This window comes from Rhea pennata, chromosome 1 (genome assembly GCF_028389875.1).
Source record: "Rhea pennata isolate bPtePen1 chromosome 1, bPtePen1.pri, whole genome shotgun sequence".
NCBI lineage: Eukaryota > Metazoa > Chordata > Aves > Rheiformes > Rheidae > Rhea > Rhea pennata.
The window spans coordinates 50,890,119-50,917,032 of NC_084663.1; the positions used below are offsets into that span (position 1 = coordinate 50,890,119).

General features: G+C 34.5%; 1 protein-coding gene across 1 annotated transcript in view; it reads left to right on the top strand.

Annotated features, from left to right (window-relative positions):
- Positions 1-26,677, top strand: part of CFAP54 (cilia and flagella associated protein 54) — a 146,289-nt gene extending 119,612 nt beyond the window's left edge. Inside the window, 17 exon segments of the mRNA XM_062573225.1 lie at positions 867-969; positions 1,991-2,129; positions 3,073-3,230; positions 3,428-3,610; positions 4,350-4,476; positions 6,390-6,548; positions 7,091-7,199; positions 9,534-9,639; positions 10,244-10,336; positions 10,862-11,003; positions 14,767-14,955; positions 16,250-16,458; positions 19,684-19,869; positions 21,198-21,304; positions 22,075-22,264; positions 23,597-23,674; positions 26,413-26,677. Of these exon segments, the coding sequence (XP_062429209.1) occupies positions 867-969; positions 1,991-2,129; positions 3,073-3,230; positions 3,428-3,610; positions 4,350-4,476; positions 6,390-6,548; positions 7,091-7,199; positions 9,534-9,639; positions 10,244-10,336; positions 10,862-11,003; positions 14,767-14,955; positions 16,250-16,458; positions 19,684-19,869; positions 21,198-21,304; positions 22,075-22,264; positions 23,597-23,674; positions 26,413-26,532 (2,398 nt within the window). The 3' untranslated portion in view covers positions 26,533-26,677.
- The last annotated feature ends 237 nt before the right edge of the window (positions 26,678-26,914 follow it).

Here is a 26,914-nt window from a genome sequence, read left to right on the forward strand (position 1 = left end):
TTTCCCCAGAGTGTTGCACTGGAGCTATGCATATGTATATGTATCATGAAAATTGAACAATGTATCTGAGATTTTTTTAAAAGACAACATATAAAGGGAAAAAAGCCTAGTAATTAATATTTTAAGAAATCTGTCAAAATTTGGGGTCCCAACTCAATTTTTGAAAATGTGAGGTCTAATTTAATACTGCACCAGCCCTAATAATGTGTGTATCAATCTAGATGCTGTTTGGAGTCAGAAGGGATTTTTAATGATGGTAGGGGGAGGCAGCAGACTCAATATCATGATTGCTTACTGAAGAGATTATATAAGGACACTTATTTTCATTTTGAGATGATGGTGCTTGCTAAGCTCCTGTAAGAGTAGGTCACAGGGATTTAACAAAAGGCTTAACAAATAACCTGGAAACACTTTCAGTGGGAGGGTATTTTCTTACTTCTCTGGTTTAGGATTGGGTACAGAACGCTCCACTATATATTGTCCTTTTTAATGTTTTTGCATCTTCTAATTTGTAAAAGTCCATCCCAAAGAAAGACATGTATCCGAAACTGAGAGTAGAGTTCTGTTTTGATCACTCCCAACCTAAAGACACTGTGTGCTAGCTTATGCGTTTTTACCAGGTTATGTCTATCATTGGCAAAACCTTGTCTCCTGCTGCTGTGTGTTCTTGCTTTCATGATGCAATGGCTGCAAATTCAGAATATGCTCTATGTGCAGTTTATTTTTATTGTAATGAAGCAAAAACTAATGGATAACTGCTGATACACATTTCTGACTTGTAGTCAGAAGTGAAGAATCTAATATGATAAAAGCATAAAATGACAAATATAATTTGTATTTTTTAATAATATTCTTCCATATCACAGTGTTGCTTTGGCTTTCTCTGCAATTCGACTTCTCCAAGATGCAAACATTTTTAGGATGGAAGTGACACATTTTCAAGAAAAAAAACAAGGAAGGGAATATTTGGTATGTGTAAGTATACTTTTTTTTTTTTTTTAATATATGAAGGCTTGTATTAAGTGTTGAGTGATTTTCAGAATGTTAGAACGTAGCAGTCATCCATATTACATGGATTACATTATACAACATAAGACTGTTTTTCTTACGGCAGTGTAGTCATTCTTTGTCTGTGTTGCATATCAGGGTCTTCTGTCTTTCTGCACTTGGTCTCACAGAGCTTAGGACCTAACACTTCTTTTGGCCTGCCCTGTAGCCAGGATATGAGTTACGGCCATTTTTTTTCCTCAGATGTATCTATGCAAGTGATGATCTTTTGTACAAGTAACACACAAGCTGTGCAGCATGGATTTATTTTGTGCTGGCACAAACCTTTAGCATGTGGACTGTAAGTGTTAGTAGCAGAAGGACTGAAGGTAGCACAGGACGCTGCGCTGAGAGCTCTCCCAATCAGTTCCAGTACCGTGTCACGTTCATTTTTGGTTCTTATGACTAGTGAGGTGCTGGAACGTGTTATTTCACTGTTCTACTACCAGAATAGCCCATTCTTTGCCTTAGAGTTCTGTATTATGTCCTCTTTGAGAGGAATAAAGGAAAACTTCTCTCTAATGGGTTTAATTGTAAGAAGCAGATGCTCAGAATATTTCCTAAGTCCAAACTGTTAGAATTTTTCTTCATGAGCTGTGCATCATGCAATGCTTTAGTTAATCCTATGTTTTTCACTGATACATTTACTATATAGATGTATTTGTGGACTCTCCCACAGAAGCTGGTTTAATTCTAATTTGTTACATTTCAATTTTTCTGTAGATTTTAATTTAAATAATAAACGGACACCTGTTATTCAAGAATAATGCATCTAACCTTCAAGCAGACTTTTGATTATAATTATATTATTATTATTTGTAATATGTTTGTGTTATTTTGATTTATGGTAGACTGATAACTGTTCTTAATTAAGCAAAGCTTTTTTTGTAGTAAAGGAGTTCACTCAGACCATAACCCTTATTTTGCTTTTGGAAATTATTAGGATTCTTGCACTGAAGATGTTCGACTGCCTCACAGTATAATAGCACAAGATCATATGAACATACGTCTGTGGCTAAAGTGTCATGCGATGTTAGCATCTGCATTAGTAACACACATACATGGTGTTGCTGATATGGAAGGTATAACTGTTTTTTTGTTTAGACTGTTAGAGTATAATAGGCAAGTGAGCCTATTTGAACTCAATTTTTATTCACAAATAAAAATATTACCATTAATTGCTGGGATTTATTATCGCTGAGCAATTATTTTCATTTAATTCATTCAAGACAGCAAGGAAAATGTTTTTCTGAGTATAATTTCTTCCCATAGCATATAAACAAAAAGCATTATGCTAATGTTCATTTAATGATTATTGCCTTTTGATAAATCACTTGTGCAACAAAAAGTTTCATTTAAGCTAAATAGGAATGCTTCTTTTAAAAAAGCTTATTGCAGCTATTTATTCTATTTTTAAAAAACGTCAGATACTTTTCTTTTTTTCACCTTTTGTGTCTCCTATAAATGAAAACATCATATTCCAGGTTCTTTTATTTCTGCGAATTTAAGTGAGATACCACAGAATATATTTGTTGCAGTTTGATTACAAATAAAAATGTTTTTCTTTACTTAGTTCTATAAACTTAATATAAACTCTGAATCTGAGTCAAGTATCAAAATTCTAAAGTCTAGATCTGTAGCCAGACTTTGGTCTTAATTTCTCCTGAAAAGTTCCTGTGAAGGAGAAGTTACTATTTGGAGTGATAACTAAAATCAGATGTTTAAATATGTAGAGGTATGGATGAGAAGGACAACTAATTTGCAAAATTCTAATTCTAATGCTGATGGCTTACACAAAAAGGACACATCTGGATGAATTTACAATATTAACAGTTTAAAAACATATCTTTTTTCTTTGCTTTGAAAGCAAGTGTGATGCAATGTGACAGTGGAAGAGGAATCTAATGTCTGATTTTCAGTAATTTTTTTTGGTATGGAAGTGACTTTTTAAAAGTGGAAGGAGAAGATGGTAATGTAAAATTATTTCTATTCTATTTTTATTCTTCATATACTTCCTGCTTTTAGCAAACGATATGGTGGAACAGAGAACTCTGATAAAAGAAGTAATGCTAGAGGCAGAAACCTTTGGTGATATTGAGACTCAGGCTGATATGATGGTTCAAACTGCTATTCTTGACCTGCAAGAAAGACATCCCGTGGCAGGAATTAAACAACTTCTGCAGGTTTGAACACAGTGGGGGAACTTCTTTTGCTTTCATTTTATACATCTCTGTGTAGAGTCAGAACAGCTGATGCCAGAATTAAATAAACTTGAAATGTTGCCTCTAAAGTACATTGTTTTCACTTTGTATGATTTTTCCTTAGAAACAGACAGCAAAAGCAGAAACTTCTTTGGTTTATGTTATCTGTGTTCAAACAGAATATCATCACTTTACTCCAAGAGGAGACATTCATTTCCCCTCCAGCTTCTTTGACCCTTGCGAAAAGTATGCTTCTGCTGGCAGACATATTAGCGCAGCAAACAGAGGACACCGAACATCATTCTTCCACAGTGGAACCATTAAACTTACTAATTTTGGCACATGAACTTATTGTTAAAGCAGTGAGTATATGTTGGTGAAATCTGTAAGAGGCCTGTATAGTAATATACTATTTACCCTTTTTGTAGTTCAAAAATAGACATTCTCATCTGCAATCTATGCCCCTTTTCGATACTATTTCTAAAGAAAAGGTCCAGTCAAATTCTTTTCTCATATTTCCTAATACAATAGCTTAACCTGCTGGAATATTTGTTCCCCAGAGTGATGAAGAATTATATAAATAACTTCAGACTCTTAGACTACCAGTTGTTAAACTTGTTAACCTTCAAAAGACTTACAGCTTGCAGCATGACCCCATTGCCTTATTTTCCTGAGTGAAAAGTTTGACTGGTCCACACTTGCCATGTTATTTCTTTTTTTCTTTTCTCGCCTTTGTTGGATGTCAGATTTCTTTTTAGAAGTGACAGTTTCTTTCTAGTGATGGGGTTCTTAATGACCGTCTGATTTGAGGGAGTTTGCTTTTAGAAGTCAAAGCCTAATACTAATAAATCTGATCAAGAGTTCGTTGGTGTTCGTTGTTTCTTGTTCATTTGGTACCAAACACATAGAACTTTCCTCCTCTGCAAAGAGGACAATCACAAACTGAAGTGAAGGAGTTCAGGAGTATCAGGCTCTTTGTCAGTGCGTTTTGATGAGATACAGTAGAATTCCAGGATTTTGCAAGTTTCTAACTTACCTTTTCAAAATGCTATTTAATTTACTTTATTTAATTTAATTTTACAACACATACTTTTTTCATAGATTTTTCTATATGGAGAACCAATTGAACAGCAGATAGAAGACAGTACCCTTGCTTGTCCAGTCCTACCTCCAAAAAATATCTACCTACCACATATCAACTTGCTAGCACAAGTCAAAATGAGAATTGGTAAGAAAAATGCAATATTCTATTCTTTTCATTCTTCCTTGGTTTTCATTTGTGTTTTATGTATCAGCGGATAAATTGATGTGTCAGAAGCACATGTAATAAACCAATTATTTTCATTATACAAAAATATTTTTAAAGCCACCAGTAGATGAGTGTTTGGCTCCATTTAACGTGTATCTGTATAAGCAAGGTACAATTCTTAGAGCAATTATAAACAACAGAGATTTAGAATATGACTTTGTTTATATATAAATGTTATAGCTTGGTGAAACTAACGTGTACTTCAGTTTTTTACAAGGGAACATTAACAGTGCTTTTCCAATTGCTAATAAAGCACTTATTGTGTAAAAACTTCCTGTGTATATCCCATCTCTTTAGGAGCAATTATATGGGAACTAAATAATGATATCAAAGCATATGAGATGATAGTGATAATTCTCTAATACTTTTATTTCCTAACAAAATAATAGTGACTCTCATTGTTGTTAACCTCTTAATAACATCTATCCAATGTAATTAACAATGTATGACTTTTTTTTATATGTAAACTTGGATATATGCTGATAGTAACAGAAGACAGTCATTAAGATCATTAAGACAATCATAGTTCTGTTAAAAAAACAAAAAACTAATTTTGACTATCAAGGAATGGCATAGTTAATATTAAAGTAAAATATTAAGGTTGTTTCCATATCCCTTCTGCTAAACTTTTTTCGGGGTATGTTTGAATTACGATAGACTAACATATAGCTGTATAGTTTAGAGAGAGATAAGGTAGAATGATGTGTTTGGTTAGGAATGGTGTTAAGGCTATAAGCTACTGCTCCTTTTTCACCTGAAGGTAAGGAAGAAAATGCAGCTTGCTTTAGCTGCCTATATGAAACATTGGAGATAATTTGTTAATCTGAACCCACTGTATTATTTCAACACAATCTTATAGTTTGTTGCTAATGATATAATTCCAATAGTCCTAGTTTATTTTGTTTAAATTTTTTCTTCAACAGTATATGCAAAGATGACTATACAAATATTTCAAATAAAAAGTGAATATTCAGTTTTAAAATCAAGACACCATCAAAAATGTTGTTATCTCATATTCCATTGTGAGACAATGCTAGCATTTTGGTTCATATCTGGAGTGTGTTTTTGAAGCAAATCTCCTGATCATCTCCACTCACTGCACTTTGGTTCACATTGTGGAGCAGCCTCAGAATATGTGAGATTGCTTTTGTGGAAGGGTGTGTTCCAGGAGTGCACTACATGCACTCCAGCTGTTGCTGGGTGTTTAGTCCTTAGGACCAGACTAGAGCTAGTTCAGAGTAAATGCTCTGAAATGCATGTAGTGTGGCTGTCAGGTCTTCAGCATCAGCTATTCTGCTCTAGAGATCTCCAGCTATTGTGCTTTACTGCAATGTAGGCATGTACAGAATCACTCACAGAACTGTTTGATCAGTTCCTACTGCTGAATCCACATATTTAGGAAGACCCTATGAGAATTGATGAATATTACAGAGTATAGTCTAAAAGCTATGGAATTCATCAATGAAGCTTTCAGACAGGGTTAGTACAAAAGGAATTTTGGAATTTGGAAAATGCTCAGAGGAGTTTCTGGTTTTGCATATAACAGCCAGGTCAAGTAAAGCTATAGTTAACTTACCATCAGTCATTCCAGATATTTTGTGAAAGGTTTGGTTTGTATTGTGTAACCTAAATTAGGCTTAGGTAAGCCTCACTGACATTATACATACATTGGTGAAACAGCTTTATAGTTCCCTATCTGTATCCATTAATCAGTTAGATTTTTGAGAATTGTATTGTAACAGCAAATATGTAACAATATTTGTTGTAAGGAACTCATTGCACAACTTGGTTTTCTATTAAATGATTCACTAACATTTTTTTTTTTTTTTTAGGATGCACATTAGCTGAAAAAATAGCTTCTCTTTCAGAAGAAAGAGAAGATCCGCTGCAATGGTTGCATGCTCTCAAACATTTAGAATCAGCATTGGAGCTTTGCAGGTCATCTGCAACAAAAAAATTAGATATGGAAGCTGAACTTCTTTTTCAGATAGGTAAATAAAATCCACTTTGCACATGCTGATCTCTCTCCTATGTTTATATATGCTAGTATGTACATACCATGTTATGTATAGATCATGGTACATTATGCCACAAATTATTTCAAAACTACGGTAGAACTTTTCCCACCTCTATGTTATGAGGGATCAAAGGGTATATCCAAGGAAGTTTAGAATACTTGAAAGCTAATTAGCTTCTTTACATCAATCTAAAGTAAAGAAGATAACAAGCTTATAAAGTATTTCTAAATGATTTAACAAAGCTAATGAATTTTACAGTATTTGCTTGTATTTGGATTTTAGTGGTATTAGGAGTCATTATGATTTGAAATTTTAATGGTTTTAGCTGCTCTATGAGGTAACTTGTTATGCAAGTGTTGTGCATTACATTTAAAACAAACTGAAAAAATCTGTGCTTATCCACAAAAGAATAGATAATGCAATATGTAGTTCAGCTTTCCTGGGGGGGAAAAACAGGATGGATCTTAGAAAAGAAAAGCAATCTTGTAAATCTGCTTTCTATATTTCTTTCTTAGGTAAGGTGGAGTGCCAGATAACTGAAGCGGGTAACAACAAGTCATGTTTAGCTGTTGAGAACCTCTTGGAGGCTATAAAAGTGAGCCAGCAACATGACCAAAACTTTGAGTAAGAAACTGTTTGATAACTTAAAATCTTTAATCACACATGAAAATAGTTTTTGACTTTTTCTCTGAGATCTGATGTGAGATTTCTATTATGAAGCACCTTCTACAGTTTTGGTGATTTTTCTTCTATAACAATATAGAAGAACTGCTGCATACTCTCCTGTAAAATAAGTGTTGAAAACATTTAAATATATTTTTGATATTTAAATATTTTTTTGAGTATACAAAGTTACAACTTTCAGTTTTATTTTCAAACTTGTACCTTCTTTGCCAACACCAGGAACAGATATATTAATTAAATTGAGTTTTTAGTTATGTTTTAGAAGATGAGCTGTGGCCTTCTAGATAATAGAAATCCAGGCAGACAGAAACATGCAGAAGAACTGAGGCAGAAGGAGCATAGGAAATGCCTTTGTAACAGATGTGAGGACAGTGACTTTGGCATTACTTCTCAGCATAGAAGGGGTCTAAAGAGCGGAACCAAACCAGCCAATAAATTCTGTCAATCAGTTCTGATATATTGGGCATTGGACCTTAGGTTTTTTTGTCAAGGTTCAATGTGATCTGTCAAATTTACAGGACAACATAATGTGTGAAACAAACTTTATTTTCACATGTTTATTAGCTAAACAAATAAATAAACAAGTAAGCAAGCAAAGAGTTATCTCTGTAGACTAGCCTAAATTGTTAATTGTCTAGTTACTTTATTCACTAGCTCATTGATTCCTTAACTTGATGATTAGTTAATATCATGTACATATGAGCAAAATAGTTTTCTGACTGATGGTGGGAGTGCTCATCCTTCCTCCTCCATCATGATATAGGCATCCCATGATTTGTACTGGGAAGCACAAGAGCAGCTCAGCAGTCTAGTTGCTGGTGGATCTTCTTCCACAGCTGTTTGGGGGACATGACATATTTTTACTTTCCAGCTTGGAAAGTAAATATTTTGTGTATACCATCCCTATTGGTTATTTTTGCCTTAATAGTTTGAGTATTCTGTTACTTAGGTTAATGAACTAGAACTCTGAATACAGAAGCAGTAGCAGATGATAAACCTCTGCAAGTGGTCAAGATGATGGAAGATAGTATGTAACTGCATTGTGGTGATGTTTTCCAAGTTTATTTGCTACCTTCTTCATTTAATTTGGTACAGTCTTTCTAAAAGACTGTACAGCAACATCGATGAATCTTGGCTTTTTACTTTAGAGGCCAGGGCTGAATTTCCGGATCACCCTTCTACAAGGTCTCAGATATCTTTGGGCTTTTTTTAATTAGAGTTGTTTCTTGATATCTGACAACTATTTTTGTTAGCAAGACTAGGAATTAACTAAAATTTGGTCAGCTAACTGTAGAACTTGTGATCTTGCTATTTAGCTTGCCCTCTTCTGAACTGTACTGCATTCTGTGACTCTGGTATATTGCTCCACACAAATCACATTTAAGCTGGAATTTATTGCACCAGCTGAGCAGCAGCTCTGTACTGCATGACTCCAGCCAGAAGAATGACTGCATGAACAAGAGTTTGTTGCTAAGACCAGGACAGTCACTTCCTGAAAGAGAACCGGAGGGTTCTACGGAGCCAGGAGGAAGCTGAATGAAAAGACTAAAAAATCTGCAGAAAACAGGAATGTTGGAGAAGTTTTTCAGATACACAGATTTTTGGCTTGGTTTATAAGACTTCTAGTGCAAAGGTGAAGGGAGCATAGGAGGAAAACAGAAACTGAGGAAGATAGTCCATGTGAAGGTGTATAGCTTCTGGTGCAGAACTTTGAGCTGAGAAAGCAGTTGTGTTCATGAGTTCCTCAGCTGAGCCCACTGAGGAAATGGAAGACTGTTCTGGACACCTGGTGTATTTTTGTTGATTCTTGGAAGAGAGAAGAACTTTATCAAGGTTTAATTGAAGACCTGTATCCCGATTCAACCATCTGTGTTTTAGGGAACTGACAATGGATATATAACATAAAGAAAGGCAGAGGAACCCATAGAGATTCTGTACAGAAGGATCACTTGGCAAAACTACATTTTTTTTTTTTACTGAATATTTGCCATTTGTTTACTGAATATTTGCTGCACATAATGTGAATTATATTTGGCATAGTCTTAAATCATTGTGTTATTAAGCATACCGTATGGATGTTTTAGACTCACTAAGACCTAAAATAAAGATCACAAGGCTTTCTGAAAGATGATACAGTTTAAGTAGATGAGGCAGGCTGTATGAATGATTTGTTTGGTGAGGCTGTTTGGCTAAGTCTTATACAGGAGCCAGACTATATCATCATAATGCTTACTCTGATAGTAAGATTTATTATCTATGTGTGGTTTCTTACAGGTTAATAAGGAGATCATATCTTGAAATAGCACTATTATATTTGCATTTTGCCAAAGTTAAAGAGGATGTGTCACAGACAGATGAGATGGTGCCTTCCAAATTAAGGGTATGTTTTGTATCTTTTGGGTAGTGGCCTCCTCAAAGCAGGAAATATTTTCCTATATAAAAAAGGAAAAAGTCAGAACATAAACAGAGTACTTTCCTTCCTAATTATGTGTTAATTTGAACCTTGCAAAGAAAATAGAACATTTTAGTTTGAGTTCTAAAGAGTAATAAGTATGCTTTACCAGATTTCAATTTCAATATTAACATGAGTGACACCAAGGAAAATATAAAGGGCTCTAACCACTTTAGGTGGCTACAAGCATTAGATTCTGAACATAATGTGTAACATAAGAGAAAAAGAAGTAGTTAAGATTCCAGAAAATGGAAAGTTAATCAAAAAACTGCTAACAGTGGTAGGGGTAGTATGAGCAGCTCTAAGAAAATTCCAAAGTAGTGGCCAATTAGTATGCTCTGGTTTTGGAGGTTTTTCTGTTTTTCAGTTTTAGCAATTAATCCATGAATTTACAAAATTGGTGCTGATTTTTACACTTTTTGTTTTAACTAAAACAATAATTCTGTAATCCTGAAGACTTTGTACTATCATCAAAATATATTTTACTGTAATACATTTATAATACTAATTATGAACTGGTGTAAAATTTTAGACATCTTCTGAAGAACTTTTTTCTCCTGAGAAAGCACTGTTATCAGAAGGTTACAAAGCACAGGCCTGGATTGCAGTAAGAGCAGCCACACAGGTTGGTGCAATATTTTGAAGAGCTTTTTTTGTCTTTGATGTTATCTTATGCAACTTGCACAAGCAATCAAGACATCACAATACAAGAAAGACAGGAGTTACAGTTCCCTGGGATTTCTGCCATGGGTCTCCTTTGAAGAAGTTAAAATGGACGTTGTCTGAGTAGTTGTCTTGGACAGATCTGACACTGTTTCCTTCTACTTTGATTCAATGCAAATATAACAACACACTGCCTAATATGTGTGCATATGAATTTGGCATGTGGATAGACATCAGTAGCATCCAGGTGAGGATATCTGATTTGAAATCACTTGTGTAGTAATTATGTTGTCAGCAGTAATGATTTATTTAGCTGTGGTATGTATCATCTGTCAGATAGAAAAGGAATATTTTCCTTTCTTCCATATTTTAAAATGTAGTATGCTGAGCAATTAATTTTTCATTGTTAGCTTGCTAGTATCAGATTTTAAAAACTATATAAATGTTACGGTGAACTGATCCTGAATAAAATAAATATTATTTTTAGGTCAGTGAAGCTGTGCTTGCTTCTCAGCTATTAATTGGAAGAAAGAGCGTTAAAGAACGCAATGTGAGGGATACAGTGCAACAGAAAATCCCTGAATTTGCTTCCGTGGATCTTCTTGCTTCATACAAAGATTTCTTATCTGGTATTCCTTTATATCTAGTAATATTAGAGAATAAATAAGTAATAAACTTAAACGTGGAATGTAATGTAGTAATATGTTTTGTATCTGATTTTCATTTATGAAAAACTATTTGTCAAATTTGGAAAGTAAACACAAAATCCTTGTGTCTTGCCTAGCTCTACAAAGCATGAGCAGGTTATGTAACATGCACAGTAGGTCTTTAAATATAAGCCTGTACGTGGATTAGTGGGTTAAGGAATATTGCATTGCTTGCAGACTGTGGTTCAGAATGAGGGAGAGGGAGATGGAAATGGGATGGACATACTGCCATCTTAAAAGCAGCTGAACCTTTCGCACAGGACTCCCTGGATTTGCAGAATAGCTCTTGGTCCTCTGATCAATCTCCACTGCTTTCCCCCCACCCCAACACTGTTTTAGAATGGAATTTTCCCTAGTTCTAGTAGTTTCTCCTTGGAGATTTTCAATTTTCCTTTTGATTTTGCAAAGAAATGTTGGTGTTGAATAGCTTATGTAGACCCTCTCCCTCCCTCAAACAAATTGCACCTGCATACTTATCTAAATTCTAAATCTATATTCTAAAATCAGATTCAGTATGATAAATATTCCTTACTGTTTTTCCAGTCCAATATATTATCATTTAGAGATACTTCACTGTCTTTTTGGTAGAACTTTCCTTTGCCTAGTTGATTTCCAACTTCTGCATTTACTTTACAGCTAATGGAGTTGACAAAACGGAAGTTTCTGATGAAAAATAATTTCAGTGAAATCAAGAATTGTGGCATAATAGTTTCCAGATGTTGTGTAAACACTGAGACAAAATATCTATGTTTATTTTTAAACCAGGAAACACTAATTTAGTGATAAAATTTTGGTTTAGTGGCTTAACTTCAGTTATCTCCAGTGACTGACAAAGATTGAACTGCTCTGTGTGACAGCTGCTGGCAAAGCAGACCGATGTCTGCTTACTGTACAGTGTTTAAACATACACGGTTTGATTGGCTTATGAAAACGAGCGCTGTATGCTAAGACCTTCCATCAATCTGATTGTCTTGCATCAGCTCCATTTGCTTATAATTACAGATCATTTTTTTTCTTATAGTAAATGCTGCAGGTGTTCCTCCTGATAGTTCTGTGATGCAATACAAAGAATAGAAAACATAAAAAGGCAATAGTAGGCCAAAACATATAAAGGTGAATTGAAATGGAAATGATCAGCAGAGCATGCTAAATATTTTGTGTAAAGCCATTACTGAAAGACATTGTTTAAGTTTCATTTCTAAACAACATGGCCATTTAAAGTAAATTCTGTTTTTACAACTGACAATGAAATATCAGGAATAATGGTGGCATTTATATTTCATTGAAGCATGCATAATTATTTTCTATAAGTTTATTATTAAGAATTACTGTAATATGATTTGTTTTTTCGATTTGGAGTGAGGAACAGACCAGGGGAATTGTGTAGACTTTCAAGAAAGGAATATATTAAGACAGTGAAAGCTTTAGTGAATTAGTTAGTGATATAGTGGTAATTGTACTGTTTTATATCTTCCTTTTTTGGAATAAGTATAACTTTCAGGTAACAACTCATCTTTTTAGTCTGTAGTCCCTAACACATTTCATTTATACTGTGCTTAATATTTAAAATGGACTGGATCAAGCTAACAATAAACAGGTCGATGTAATTGGGATGTTCAACTATTGTAACTATAATAAATGACTCCCAATAATTTTTCCACTTAATAAATATGTGCTATGGAAAAATGTATAGAAATAATGGTTTTATATTTAAATTCAGGAATGGCTCACTATATTGTTAAAATACTACCTGCAAGAATTCCTAAGTCCTATTTACTAAGTATTAAATACATACTCACAACCCTAGCTTGCTTGTTGTTGGTAGTGTAATATATTGCTTTTGAGCTGATTGCGAGGTGTCCTCTGGGCTTGGATCCTTAGTTTCGCAGTGATGAGCTTTCCTGAGCCCTTACAAGACCTTTCCTGTCTTGACAGCAGTAGCAGAAATTCTTCCCCCTCATACCCTCTGACTGATTCTTTTGATTTTTTCCTTGTTGAATAAGAATGCTCCTGCTAAACTTTGCAGTCTATTGATTTCTACTGAGTAAAAACAGGATTGAAACAGGGAATGAGGGCTCTGTCTTTGCAAGCATTATGCTGGCAGAACTTCAGAACTTTCACAGATTTATGTTCAGGTTTCTGTCTGAAGATCACTTACAGAATCAGGGTCCAGTTGTACAGGAAAGGACAGAAACCCATAGATAATATATTTGGCCTTAACTGAATTCACTAAAAAGAGAAGTGAGAGTGCATTGTGCTGTGGATTTGAGAGGACTCTTAAATTTGATTCAAAGTGAGTGTTGGATAACAAAGACCGGATAGAGAACTCAATAAATGTTAAATGGTTTATTCAAAAAAAATTTTTTAAATAAAACTGATCACTATTTAGAGCCCTATTTCTAATGAGATTTAAGTCAGAACCTGATGGAACAGATAGATGATTGTTCCCAAGAAAACTGTTTCCCTCAGAGTTTTCCAAATAATCAAAACTTTACCAATGACCCCATCAACTGCAGGACTGAGCCTCAGAAGGCAACAGCAAAAACATTTCATTGAGGAAGGACTGTACAATGACATAACAGAATTTACATTTTCTTATACCCGTGTCATACTTAATGTAATACTTCTAATTATTACTCCTATTTTTCTCAGTATCAAAAAGCATTAGCCGTGAGGATTAATAAAATGGTGTTTGATTTGAGTTGGAATTTATAGTCCATTTTTTGAAAGATGTTTGAATATTGTTCATGTAGAAATTCTAACGCTATTAAAAAGCTTTCCAGAGATTTCTATTTTGTTTTACAAGCAATAAATAAATAACAACATGATATTAGTGAATGTGTCTAAAAAACTAAATTTTCAATCATTTCATAAAAATCTGATACAGTAATGTGAAGTCTAATTGAGTTTTGAATGGTTGAAATAATGCTTTCTGATATTACCAAATATCATCAACTGCCATTATATGTCCTTAGAGTGCATCTTTTTTTTAAAATGTTCTTTTTACTTTTTCTGTTACAATTTGTAATTTGGATGGTACCAACATTCTAAAATAATTTTGAGCATTATATGGATGCTTAGCTTTTTAATAAGTTGTGTATTGAATGTCAGATAAACCAGGAGATCCTACGGCCCTAAATGTGGGATTAGTTTACCTTTTGTAGACCCAGTCCAAAGTGAAGAGTTGTGTGATGCCAAGGGGAGCATAGGAAGTATTATTTGCAACAAGTCTTTTTCAGAGGGAGAGTTTCTCTTTGTCTTTTCCTTATGTATAGTCTTTTCCCTTTATTCTCTTGCTGATGAAAAGTAGGGTTTGGCTATACAGGAACCTCCTGATTTCCAGACCCTTTCTGTTTTTCATGGGAAATACAGGGACAGAGCACTGCAATTTACTTCTGTATTTTACCTATGTGTGTGAGAGAGAGAAAAAAACATGTTCTCTATCCATCTTAGTTTCCAAGGACAATGCAGAATCTTAGCCATGATGTGAGAAATATTATCTTTAAGGTGTTCAACTAGTGCTTAAGCAGAATAAAAATGGTGTCATGATCATTAAAAAAAAATTAGTGGGTTCAAAATTTGCATTTTTAGGTACAGACAGTCAATTCCAACGCAATGTAGAAATATCTTTTGAATTATAACCATTCATTTGATATCAATTTTTGAACTGCTGTTGGATTTGCAGATGGATACAACATTATCTTGAAAGGTCCCACGACATCTAAAAACAAACACATCGTACAAAACAAGCAGAAGCGAAGTGAAGGAACAGAATGTCTTGCCACCAAGGCCAGCCAGAAGAAACAGACCATAACATGGGTTCACTTAATTCGCTACCACATTTATTTAAAAAGACTTTACAACCCTCTATTTGGTATGAATTTTTTCTTCCTTCTAGAAAATTGATGTAGTTCCGCTACTGCTCTTGGGGGCCAAAAGTATCAGAGCTGAGTATCAGTATCTGAGATAATTTCATTCTGACTTCCTTTAAATTGTGTAAACGGGAAGAAACGTCACTGAAATCAAAAGTTATGTCAGCTTGCAAGTACTATGAGTGAATGCATCATTATTACCTTTTCCACAATTACTCATAAGCCTGAATGACACTGCAAGAAGCATGCCTCAAAACTGAATTCCTATTACTATTTCTGTAGCCTTTTTTCATGCATAGACTGTATATATTTTTAAGTCTTAAGTCACATCGGAAATAAATCTGTTTAGTTTGGGGGCCTTTTTGTGAGAAGAGGAATTGGCTCTAGTGTAAATGGAAAGGCTGAGTATTATTTAAAGGTGTTCTGCCTAAATCCCCAAATGTTATGCAAATACTCGGTTTCTTTCGCTGCGAATTAAAGACAATAATGGATGGTCCTGCTAAAGAGTAAGAATCCATTAATTTCAGGGCCCTAATGCTGTGCATCTGCATCTGAAGGCCAGCTGCTGGATATACAGGTGATGACATAATAGTCCAGAGCAGAATCGGTTCGTATATTTGGGAATTTGCTCAAGGCTTTCGGAGTAGCCTTTGCCATCCAGAAAGAAATGTAGCAGCTTTTAAAATTAACTTTTTGGAAAGGGTTGGGTTTTTTCCCATGAAGCACCAAATGAAATGGAAGTATTCTACTTCACCATAGAACGATAAGGACAGTAAGGTATCTAGAAGTAGGTGTCAAAATTTGCTTAAGTGCCTCAGCTGCAGTTCAAGTTGCCTAGAGAGTTAGTTGCAGTTACAGAGCCTAGAGAGTGCCTCACGTATCAACTGCTAGCTGGGCGAATTAGGGTAAGCTAAATGATTCTCAGAGCCTCTTTGGACTGTACTGACTAAATCTGCGTTTGCTGTGGTGGGTGCTTAAACTAGATAGTGAACATACTGGTGCTTCATCTAGAAAGCTAAATTTAAGTCTGTTAACCTCAAATCTACTCATCCCATTTTACACTAATTTTGTAACTTGTATATAGAGCTTGTTTCATTATCTAGTCTCCAATGAAAAATTATGATACAAATAACATACTCTAATATTAGTCAAACCACCAGTGTAATTGTTGGAAATACATTTATTTGTTATTGAATCAACTTCCATATTTTACCATTTTTTAAAATTTATGAATATTGAATAGCTATAGAAAGTGTACTTCTAAATGGCAGATGATAAAATCATCTCTTTTCAAAGCTTCCCTTAGATCAGGACCTGGATCATCATCTGCAAGAGATGGACACTTCAGTTCTGTTTTTGATGCAGGGATTGTTCTACGCATAGCAGAAATGCATGTCTTCTTTAAAAAGCATTTGTTTGAATATTCAGTGTGTTGTCTTGAGGATTTCCCAAAAGAACTATATTATGTAGAAATGCCACTTGATAGTTCAACTGATTCTTCAAAGGTATTTATTATTATTGCTGTTAGTAATGATATTTCAAAAATATGTATTATATTTGCATGTCATACTTTCATTCAGCTTACTGCTACCTCAAATAGTGATATTTCTCTAAGTGCTGTAGAAGAATGAAATTCATTATGTGCAGGATCAGTGCAAAATGAAAGTCCTGTGCAAGCAGTGAAGGACATAATGAAGCCTGGCAAATTTGTGTTGTTCATTCCTGCATAAATGATCTCTTGCCAGTGCCTATTTTATTTAGAACCTAAAACATTAAGTAGGATGATATTTAAGACTTCATTAGCAGCTAAATAAGTTTGCCATATTATCTGGCAAGACTGATGCTTTTAATCTTTTAGATCTCCATGTTTCATACCAAATATGTCCTAATGTTTTATTTATGCTTTGTTTGCCTCTATATTATTAACTTGTTCTCTATATTATTAATTTGTTCTATAATAAATAGTGTTCTGAAACCTGGTTTTCAAAAAAAATTATGATTTCTGCTTTCTCTAAATTTGTTGGAGCCCTTTTCTCTCAAATTTAGTTGATGCTTAAAGACTGTCAAAGTTTTTCACTGATTATCAGCTGATTAGAAAATCATTTTTTTCAAATCTCTGCCTAACAGTCTATTTGAGGTCTCAAATGTAAGTAGCTCATAGATTATATAACTCATGGGAAGCTTGAATTGGAGTTCTGGAGTCTATGCTGACCATAGCGTATGTATTTAATATTGGATCTTAAAGATCTTTGAAGATTCAATATAAACATAATTTTTCTCAGCTTTTCCACCCCACTTTTCACACTAATAATTACCCTAATACTAAAAAAAAAAAAAAAAAAAAAAAAAAAGAGAGAGAGAGAGAGCGCTATTTTTTATAGTTTCCTTTTACCTATTATGTTCAGTGTTAGATGGAGAAATGGGAGCTTTGAGGGATGAGAATTTGTTATCTTACCAAAATGAATTAAGCTACTTTTGTGAAAGTAGCTCTTCTAGAGTTGGTGAACTTTCTGCAGTGTTGGACAGCATATCATTACTCATTTTCTCAACAAAGAGCTGACTGTGGCACTGAATAAATTGTAACTATATGGTATGTGACATTTATAACAGCCATCGTATATCAAAAATTATTTTACTCTGTCTGCTCTTCTTTTGACATAATTAGTATTACACTGTCCTAGAATAATAAGCTTCAGAGCTCACTGTCATGTTCGTGACAGGTGCAGGCTGCATAATCATGTGTTAGCTTCAGTGTTGTAGACAGCTAACAAGCATAAAGCTCTTACTTTTCTTATCAGTTCTAAGCTTCATTGATTTTTATCACAACATTTTTAGAAGCTTCAACTATTCAGTAGGCTGGATAAATTATTTTTAAAAATGTTACTGTAATTTGATACTGGGATTCTTTAAAAGTACAAATTTTGAAAGGATCATTTTTACTGACAAGATCATTTCATGTCTTTGTAACTCTCTTTTTGACTCTGGAAATTTTTTCAGCTCTATTGAACAAATAATCTAAACAAATTACATTAAAATTAAGAGGGTTATAATTAAAATTGTGTACCTTACTTCATTTTTTCATAGTTGTATTTTATTGCACACCATGATAGTATGCAGGATGGAAATACTTAAATAAGACAGTAGTTTGTTGTTTACAGGATTTTGAGAAATTGAATAGATAAATATTTATGTATGTAATTCAGCAGCCCTCCAGTTTGACAAGAGAAGGTGTAATATTCTTCATCAAAAAGATTAATAACAAAAATAACAAAATGGAAATAATCAGTGATGCAGTTCTGTGAAAAACAAAATATACCACACATGGTTTAGAAAGAAATATATAGCATAAAATAGATTTGTGAGAGTTCTAATTATGGGGCATGGCACAGATTAGATCGTTTCCACCTCCATATATGCATTTTATCACAGTTTTGTTGGCTTTCCATGTTAGCAGGATTGTGGGCGATGTAGTCTCTATAGCCACAGCTAAAGTCCAAGATCCTGAATGCAGAGGAACTTTGTACGTGGTGGGTGATCCATGTGCAGTCTCTCCAGGAGGTATGGCCACTGGGATCACTTCCTCAGTGCTTAGGGTCAGTGTGGCATAGACTATCGCTACTTAGTTGTCTCATGACATATGCAAGGTACATCCATGAGCCCAAATGCCGGACTTCAGCACCCTTCACCTTTGCCTTCACTTCCACTATTATTTTGGTGTGTGATGGGAACTGGTTTTATGAAGTAAGATTACATCACTCTGAAAGTTCCATCTTCCTCCCACTGATATCAGTCATAAGCTGCATTTTCTGAAAATAAAGTTGGTAAAATCCTTGAGGCTTTTTTCAGTTATGAACTCTCAAAATCAAAAAAAGTATAAACTCCCCAAGCAGGTTTTTCAGCGTTCACATTTTGGCATCAGTGATCTTTTCATATAGCTTTGATGTTCCCCAAAATGCCACTGTTTGGTCTCCTACATTCCTTGCAGATCTGCATGATGTGTTTACAAAGTAGAAATGGCTTAGCCCTGTTCAGCCTTTAAATCAAATACAATTTTGAAAAGGACAAATATTCATGAATGAGGGTTAGTTAGCAATAGTCTTCTAATTGCTTCCCTGATTCATGCTGACATAACAGTAGTAATCTGATGAATGGCCTGCTACTGTTGCATATATATTTTAGTAAATATGACATATTCACAATGTTATCTTCACAATATGAATCTTCACAAATTTAAGAGACTGCTTAGATAAGACTGCTTAAGAGACTTAGATAAAATTTTGCAGTTGTACAGCTAATGAGAAAGCAAATAGATAAACATATAAATAAAGCACTATTTTAGCTTTCAAGTTACTATTTTAATTATCAATATGCATGGAAGCTGAATTACTATTTCAGCACTAAATTTCATATTATCAGCTTATTAAATAATATCTTGTAGTAAAAAGAGTAACACTGAGGAAGACAAGTCAAATATAACACAATCATTGCTACTGTGGATGTCTCTGTAAGCCAGATGAGAGATTTTTAAGCATTTGTATTATCTTTAGAAGTGTCACATCATGTGAATTTTGAAAAGCCTTCAGTTGGTAAAACAGACACCTTTTAAAAGAAGCATATTTTTGTGCAGGAGTGAAAGTTGCGCTGATTCTAATAGACAATAGATTATTATGAACAAGTGCATGTCACACAAGAAAAAAGCTTAAAATCTAAAATAGTCTTTTGTGTTTCAGATGCCTCCCGAAAGTACTGGAATTTCACCAAAATTTTCACGTGTGAGAATAGCTAGTCCTGTTCCTGTCATTATGGAAGCAGACAGTCACACAGAGAGCAGGGCAGCAAATGCTTCAATTAAGGAGCTGAGCATTCAGTGGTACATTCCTTCTCTGGCAAAGCCATCAGATGATACAGAAGTTAAGGTATAACTACACCAAAGCCATTCCTTATGTTTTCGAACAAATTAAGTCTGGTTTGCAGTGAATATTTGTGTCATGACTGATCAGCTTTCTAATTGAATTATACACATTCATGTACTTGCAATTGGCAAATTTGACAGCTGGGGCTACGTATGTTCTCTGCCACAAAATGCCCTGCTGGTTGTTTGTTGACAGACCAGAGAAAGTTTTTGGACACTCTCGTACAGCCTCCAGGCCATATTTTATTCAGTCTTGTTGCAGAAATTTATCTTTAAGATCTCCACTCTGTTCCATTTGGTTAAAGCTGACTGATATGTTCAAACAGTACTGCAGGGAGAGGCTGGCAGAGAAGCAAAGCTACACATATTCAGAGAAAATAGGATTTGATGAAGCTCATTTCCCTAAGAAATCAGGCTAAAAATAAAAAATAAGGGGAACTGGAGGGTTGCATGAAAGGGAGTGACTGAGAAACGGAATTTGTTTCAGTTTTATTTTAAACGAGGGAACTATATGCAGGTGCAATTTCTGATGCTGAAATAGAAATCCACAGTCTCCAAACATTTAAGCCTTTCAGATCAGTGTCAAAGTTTCTGCTAGGCCTCATTCATCTCTATTAGTAAGCTATTATTGAAAGCCCTGTGAAATCAGTACAAATAATATAAGATTCAATATAGTTTGGCAGGTCACTTCAGCATAACCTTACAGATCAGCAGTGATCCACTCTTGAAAACAACTGATACATTAGTAATGCCATATTCTTGACATTCTCCGTGTAGTCAGAATATTCAGCTACTACTAAGAAACGTATTTTCAATCATTAAAACAAATTAATTCAGTGAGATAAAAGAACATCTTCTTGTGGTCTTATATTGATACTGCTTTATTAGACTGGTGGCTTATGTGCACTCCATGGATTTAAACATGGTATGATGACACACACGCAGTAGGTCACATAGGAAATGGAAGTAATAGTATATCCCCTTTTGCAAATTCAATAAAAGCCAGCCTGAAGTTGGACCTCTGGAGATGAATGTAAGTGGGATTGATTGACCAGGATCAGGATAAGATTGGGATTTTGATGGTGACTGTATAGGGTAATAACTTATTTTCAAACCCATATAAATTATATGTATAAGGAAATTGTTGTAACACCTATAAAACTTAGTATAGTGCAAATTTATAGGAGTCCCCTCTTGCCTCCTTTTCTGAAAGCTGGTTGCCAGAGTCTACAGCAGTACACCAAATTTGATATTATAATCTCGTATCACTCAAATTCCTCAGGTCTGCAGTAGCATACTATATTATAGCTTACATATTCCATCTCTTTTCAGGTTTTGCTGCTTTATGCTTATAATACAAAGCCTGTCAAGATTAGCAATATTAAGGTTTTCAGTTCAGTGTCTGTATTTTCAGGCCACTTGTGGATCCCACTGGCTAGGTAAGTAATCACTGACTTTGTGCTGTTATTTCATGCTTTATTAAAGATCAGTCAACCGTTTAGGATGAGAGAAAATAAAATACAAAATATCAAAGAGCTGCAAGTCTTAAAAAGCATTCATTTTAGCATTTCAGGGACTTTTCACTGTGAAAACTATAACAGATGTTGTACACAGCATTAAGCATCCAAATATATGCATTTTCAGTGCATTAACATTTTATTTTTGTTTCTTGAAGAATGGAGTAACACATGCTAGTTATATTACACTGGCATAGCAATGTAAGAAAATGCTAGCAACTCTAAGCAGCAGTCACAGCAGTTATTCTCCTTTGCTGTCTGGTTCAGCTACTCTCTCCTTCCCCTATTCTTAGCCTGCAAGAATTTTTCTCAACAGTAGCCCCAGACTCAGCTTTTCTTTCTACATCTTGTGGTGTTTTTCATGACTTCTTCCTTGCCTCCATTTAGCCCCTTTTGGAACTGCTGAGCAGGTGGGGAGGAGAGAATAACAAGCCAAGAATGCTCCGCTTGTCAGCCCTTTTTTAGAGCAACATACTTAAAATACGGCTTTTTACCATTTTTTAATGCAAAAAATGAAAGCATTCTATATTTCCACTTTTTTACTGGGATTTTTGGGGGGTAAAATTATGCAATCAGTCTTGAAATGAAAGAAAATCTAGAAGCTGGACAATAGGTAATAGAAGGTCAGTGTTGGAAACAACAAATATTGTTCTTTTATAACAACAATAACAAACAATGTTGTCTTCTTTCAGAATTTTTTCTTTACGGGAGGAATTATCTAATCTGAAGCAGCAAGTTGAAATATTGATGCAAAGTTCTAAAAGTTTGTCTTCAGTCACAGAAACTACAAGTTTTCCTGAACAAAATAAAACCCTGCAAATAATTCCTTCAACAAAAGCCAAAATGAATATTGCAAAAGTGCATCTTGATGAAAAAACAGAAGTAAGTGAGAACAGTTTTGCCCTTAAATATATCTGATAGTCTTTTATTTAAGGTGTCTATTTTGGGGGAATGAATGACAGGTAACTTGACAGACATAAAAATTAGATTTCCCTCACCTGCTTTCAAGTAATGTTGAAATATTTTCACATTTCATTTAATGTTTTCTTTTCCTGATATATTTCTTAATACTTTACAAAACTATTAGGCATGTTCAACCCCTTGAAAGTAAAGGGCACATTTTCAGGTACATAAATTTGAAAATCAATGCCTAATTTATTGTAATCTACATCTGAAAATACTTGGCAGTGTTAAATTGGCATGCTGCCAAATCAGGCCAGAACTGCTTCTTAAAAGACAGTTATAAATCTTCAGTGTAAAATGGGCAGTGATGATTTTTGAAATAAGAACCTTCTAATAACACTATTCAGAAGGAGTAAAACTGGCAATGAATTTATTTTCATTTTCTCTAGGCCACCTTCCTCTTTTCTTTTTATTAGCAAGGCTGAATACAGTCTGCAACCGAATAACTCCCCTCCCTCTCCCCCATCACACACAAAAGAGGTAATTTCAGAATTTTCCATGTGGTCTCTTTGAGATAATGTCAATGGAATAGAATGTTGCCACAGCATAACTGCTGCTTGATAAATGCCAAGGCAAAATAGACGTTTATTTTCAAAGTGGAAGACATTTATCATGTGACAGGATTCTCTTTATATCTATTATATGAAATGATTAATGATGTAGAGGCTGTCATTTTGCCTGGATGGCTGCTGTGAAACTGTAACAATTGCTCACTGTGCCATTATTGAGAAGCTGTATTTTGACTGTCTTGGAAAACAAATGATGTTTTGGCCAATCAGAGCATACACTGCTTTCAGGAGGGTAGACAGAGCTGTCCTTTAGTGAGTATTTCTGATTACCTGAAGGTTTTTGCTCATTAGAGTATGTCAGTAATTGGAAAACCAATGTTTACAATACGAAGATTAACTTTCCGTGTATTATACATGTATAAATATCATCCTGTCAGACTATTTGTTTATAATGTCTTCAGCAAATACGTAGAAAAAGTGTGCTCATCGGAGTTAATTCCTGAGCCAGGACAATTTTGATTCAGTAAAAAATGCAAGGTTTGGGCAATTGAGTTCATAAAGCAAAGACAACTATTTGTGCTCAAAAATTTGTGTTCATCAGCTAAGGGTTACTACCTTACGAATTTGGACAGGATAACCTAATACTTGAATGTTTGGAAAAGTTTTATAAAACCAAATCAGCTGATAGTTTATCAGAGAAGATCAATGATAATGCATTAATTTTCTTGTTTTCTACCATTAGGAAATGGCTAAAAGATGTTTGTCTGAAGTAAAAGCACTGCTGTCTGTTGTTCCAGCTCTATCATTGCCATTAACTGAGGTATGTTATTCTCATTAATAGTAAAAATCTGTCTTCTAAAATAAAATAATTGTTCAGTTAAATTGAAATATGGGTTATACTAAGCATCTTTCCATTTTTTTCCTCATATATTGTTGGGCTTTCTGCTAGATATCTTTACAAATAAAATACAAATGTACATGATTACAAATTGTGCACATCTGCACTGTTACTTAGAATCACCTTCTTATACATATAAAAAGTTTAAAATGTGAATTACACTCACAATGGATTCTTCTGATCTGCCCACTGTTCTTCGGTCATTGCAGACTCCATTGAATTTCTTACACTCCAGAATGCAATTGCCAAATGCAAATTACATCCATCCCTGTGTCTTTGCAGTTATTCAGGCTTTCCTTCTATTTTCTTTGGCCTTCTCCGCCTTACCCATGGCATGTCCTCAGAGATAGCATGCTATTTTTTCGTCCCTGCTGTTGTATTCATGTTGTTACCTATTTGTAGTCATCATTCAGTTTTCCCAAGTGTTGATCACAGATTAACGTGCTATGTTATTAAATGAAAACAGGTCTTAACATATAAACAGAGCAAGGTCTTCAGATGGCAAAAGGTTTTATTAAAGTATTTTAAATTGATTAATACAGCAGTAGCAATGACTATGTTCCTCTTGTTTGCATGATGTAAACTTGCCAGTTCCAGCGCTATCTGAGAACAGACCGTGGGAGCTGGCCCACAGCAGGCAGCAGCTCTGCTCAGTGGTCTCAGCCAGCCCAGGGGGATCAAGAGAGGATTACAGCTCCTGGAGCTCTGGTTCTAATAAGAAAGGAAAATTTTAGAATCCATCATAACATATGTACCCCTACTAATCAAAAATATTTGCTATAATGGTTCACATTATAATGATAAATGGATAAGGCATCCACTGTGGTCCTCTTTCCAGTCCGGCAGCTCTTCTGTACTGAAAGAGAATCCTGAGTTTTATCTGTGAACAGTTTGGCTAGTGGCTTATTAGAAAAGAGAGAATCTAAAATGGTGTCCCATAGATCTGACAGCTGGGTACCTAGGAGTTCTTTACTTCCCTTTTATACATATTGCACATCTTCGTTATCCCTTGTTGTTCATCCTAAAGTCTCTCCTAACTGACTCCCAGACCTTCACATCACCCAATCCAACTGCATCAAAACACATACATGTTTGTTCTGTGAAGCTGTACTTCTTACGGTCCCACTGAAATATATGCAGTGGTAGATACATACAACAGATGCCTAGGGAAAAGTACGGCCAAGCTTCCACAGAATCACCTGGACCTCCTGGAGCGGTTTTAAATTCTCATGTGCCTCCTCTTCTCTTTGTCCACTTCTCTTTGTGAATCTAAGATGTAAGAGAGAAAGCAGATTCCCTCCAGTAAGAAAATGGTGTTAACTGCTCTGTTTTGTGCAATTTTCACACCAAAACAAGCTAAAATGTTGTAGCAGAACAACTGATTTTTCATCACAAAGTTTCAGGCAGAGGCTTCGAGCCAAATTCTGTTAGGTTTGGGAGATTTGGCTGAGCAAGTGAAGCCTAATTCTTCAAGATGCTGAGTATCTTCATACTTCTCTGAAGCTCATAGAAGCTGTAGAGTGCTCGCCACTTCTTTATGTATACAATATTTCTAAGTAGTGTTTCCAAACTTTCAAATAAACTGAGTGTATGTGTTACAGTCTTCCTGGCTAGAAGTGGAAAGCTCAGTGGGGGATTACGTGGTAGGTAGTACATTCGCTTTGTTTTCAAGCTGCAAGAGAAGGCAGCAAAACACAGTGTTATAAAGTTTGTTTATGTGTAATTTTACATCATTTTTCCACACCATATGCTTTTTGCTGCTGGTCTTGTTTTGAATTAATTGGATGAAGTCAGTTCTAATTTGAGAGATTTCTTTTCTCATTCCCTGAGCTGTCACACTTTAACTGCTGTCGTGTTTCCAGTTTTTCTTTTTTAATTCTTTTTTTTTTCCTGTTGATGTGTTTTACATTACTTTTGCTTCAGCACTGAGTTATATTTCAAGTGAAAAAAATGCATTTTCATTGAATTATTTATTTAGAGTTATTTGGTTGTTTTAACAATAAAAATTGATCAGCCAACTCATTTTAGAGTTTTATATTCAATGCATAGCTATGTTCTTGAGGGACATTATAAGGCATAGTACTTAGGAATTCCATTTTTAAATGCTAAAAGTAAATTTCTAAATAAAATAATTGCATTAAAATTTAACCTCCCTACATAGCCCTGTTCCTACACGGTTATTTCTTGCTAATACCTAAATCATTTTTGTTACAAGTTCAGCTGATTAGTTATTCCTCCTTGCTGATGGACAAAGAAAACAATTTATCATTGCCCTCTGCTTCACAGCTAGCTCAATTCTTTCAATCTTTCATCTTAGGAAAAGCTTTCCAAATTTCTAATCATTCTTTCTGTTCTCTTTTGACGTCTTCATCTTACCCACAATGATCAGGAAAAACCTTGTGAGCAGGATTCTTCACAGAAATTTCCTCCTTTTAATCCTAGTCTACTAGTCTAGTGCAAGACACTTCATTATCCACAATTTTAAATTGAAACAATGAGTATTTGCTACTTACTCTTTAGCTGTAGGTCAGAAATCTGGTTTAAAATAACCAACAGCATGTTTTATACAGAGATATTTGTATATTGTATACATGTACTTTTAGGTACATATAAGCTTAATAAAGTTATTCATTTGTTAATTTTGTCCCTGTTTTTTTCAGGTCCCATTTGATGTTACTTTGCAATCAATAGCAGATTTGGAAAGCATGTTTGATCCTGCCAATGGATGTGTAATAACTGAAGAAAGTCTTTTTAGCTGGATCACATCTCTGCTTCAGTAATTTCTATTTTTGCAAAAACTTAAATCAGTTGCTGATGCCATAGATTTAGGCTTAAGTTCTGTTGTTAGGGAAACAATAGAAAGTTTGCCAGTGACTATAAATCACACCAGGATTTGGCTGCTAATATCCCTTTTCTTTTTCATGTTATTTCAAATTATTTAAAAATTCATAATTAAAAAAAATTATAATTTTAGGAATTAAATGTATTAACAGTACTTTAATACAAAAATTAAAAATTTGATTCAATCAAAAATAAGTAAGTGAGTCTGTATTTTATTGGGGGTTCTCTAACTCCTCAAAATTCTTTTATTGATTAGAAAAGGTGAGTAATGTTGTAACCTCCTAGTATTCAAGACATTGATTTTTCCTTAAAGCTGTGTTC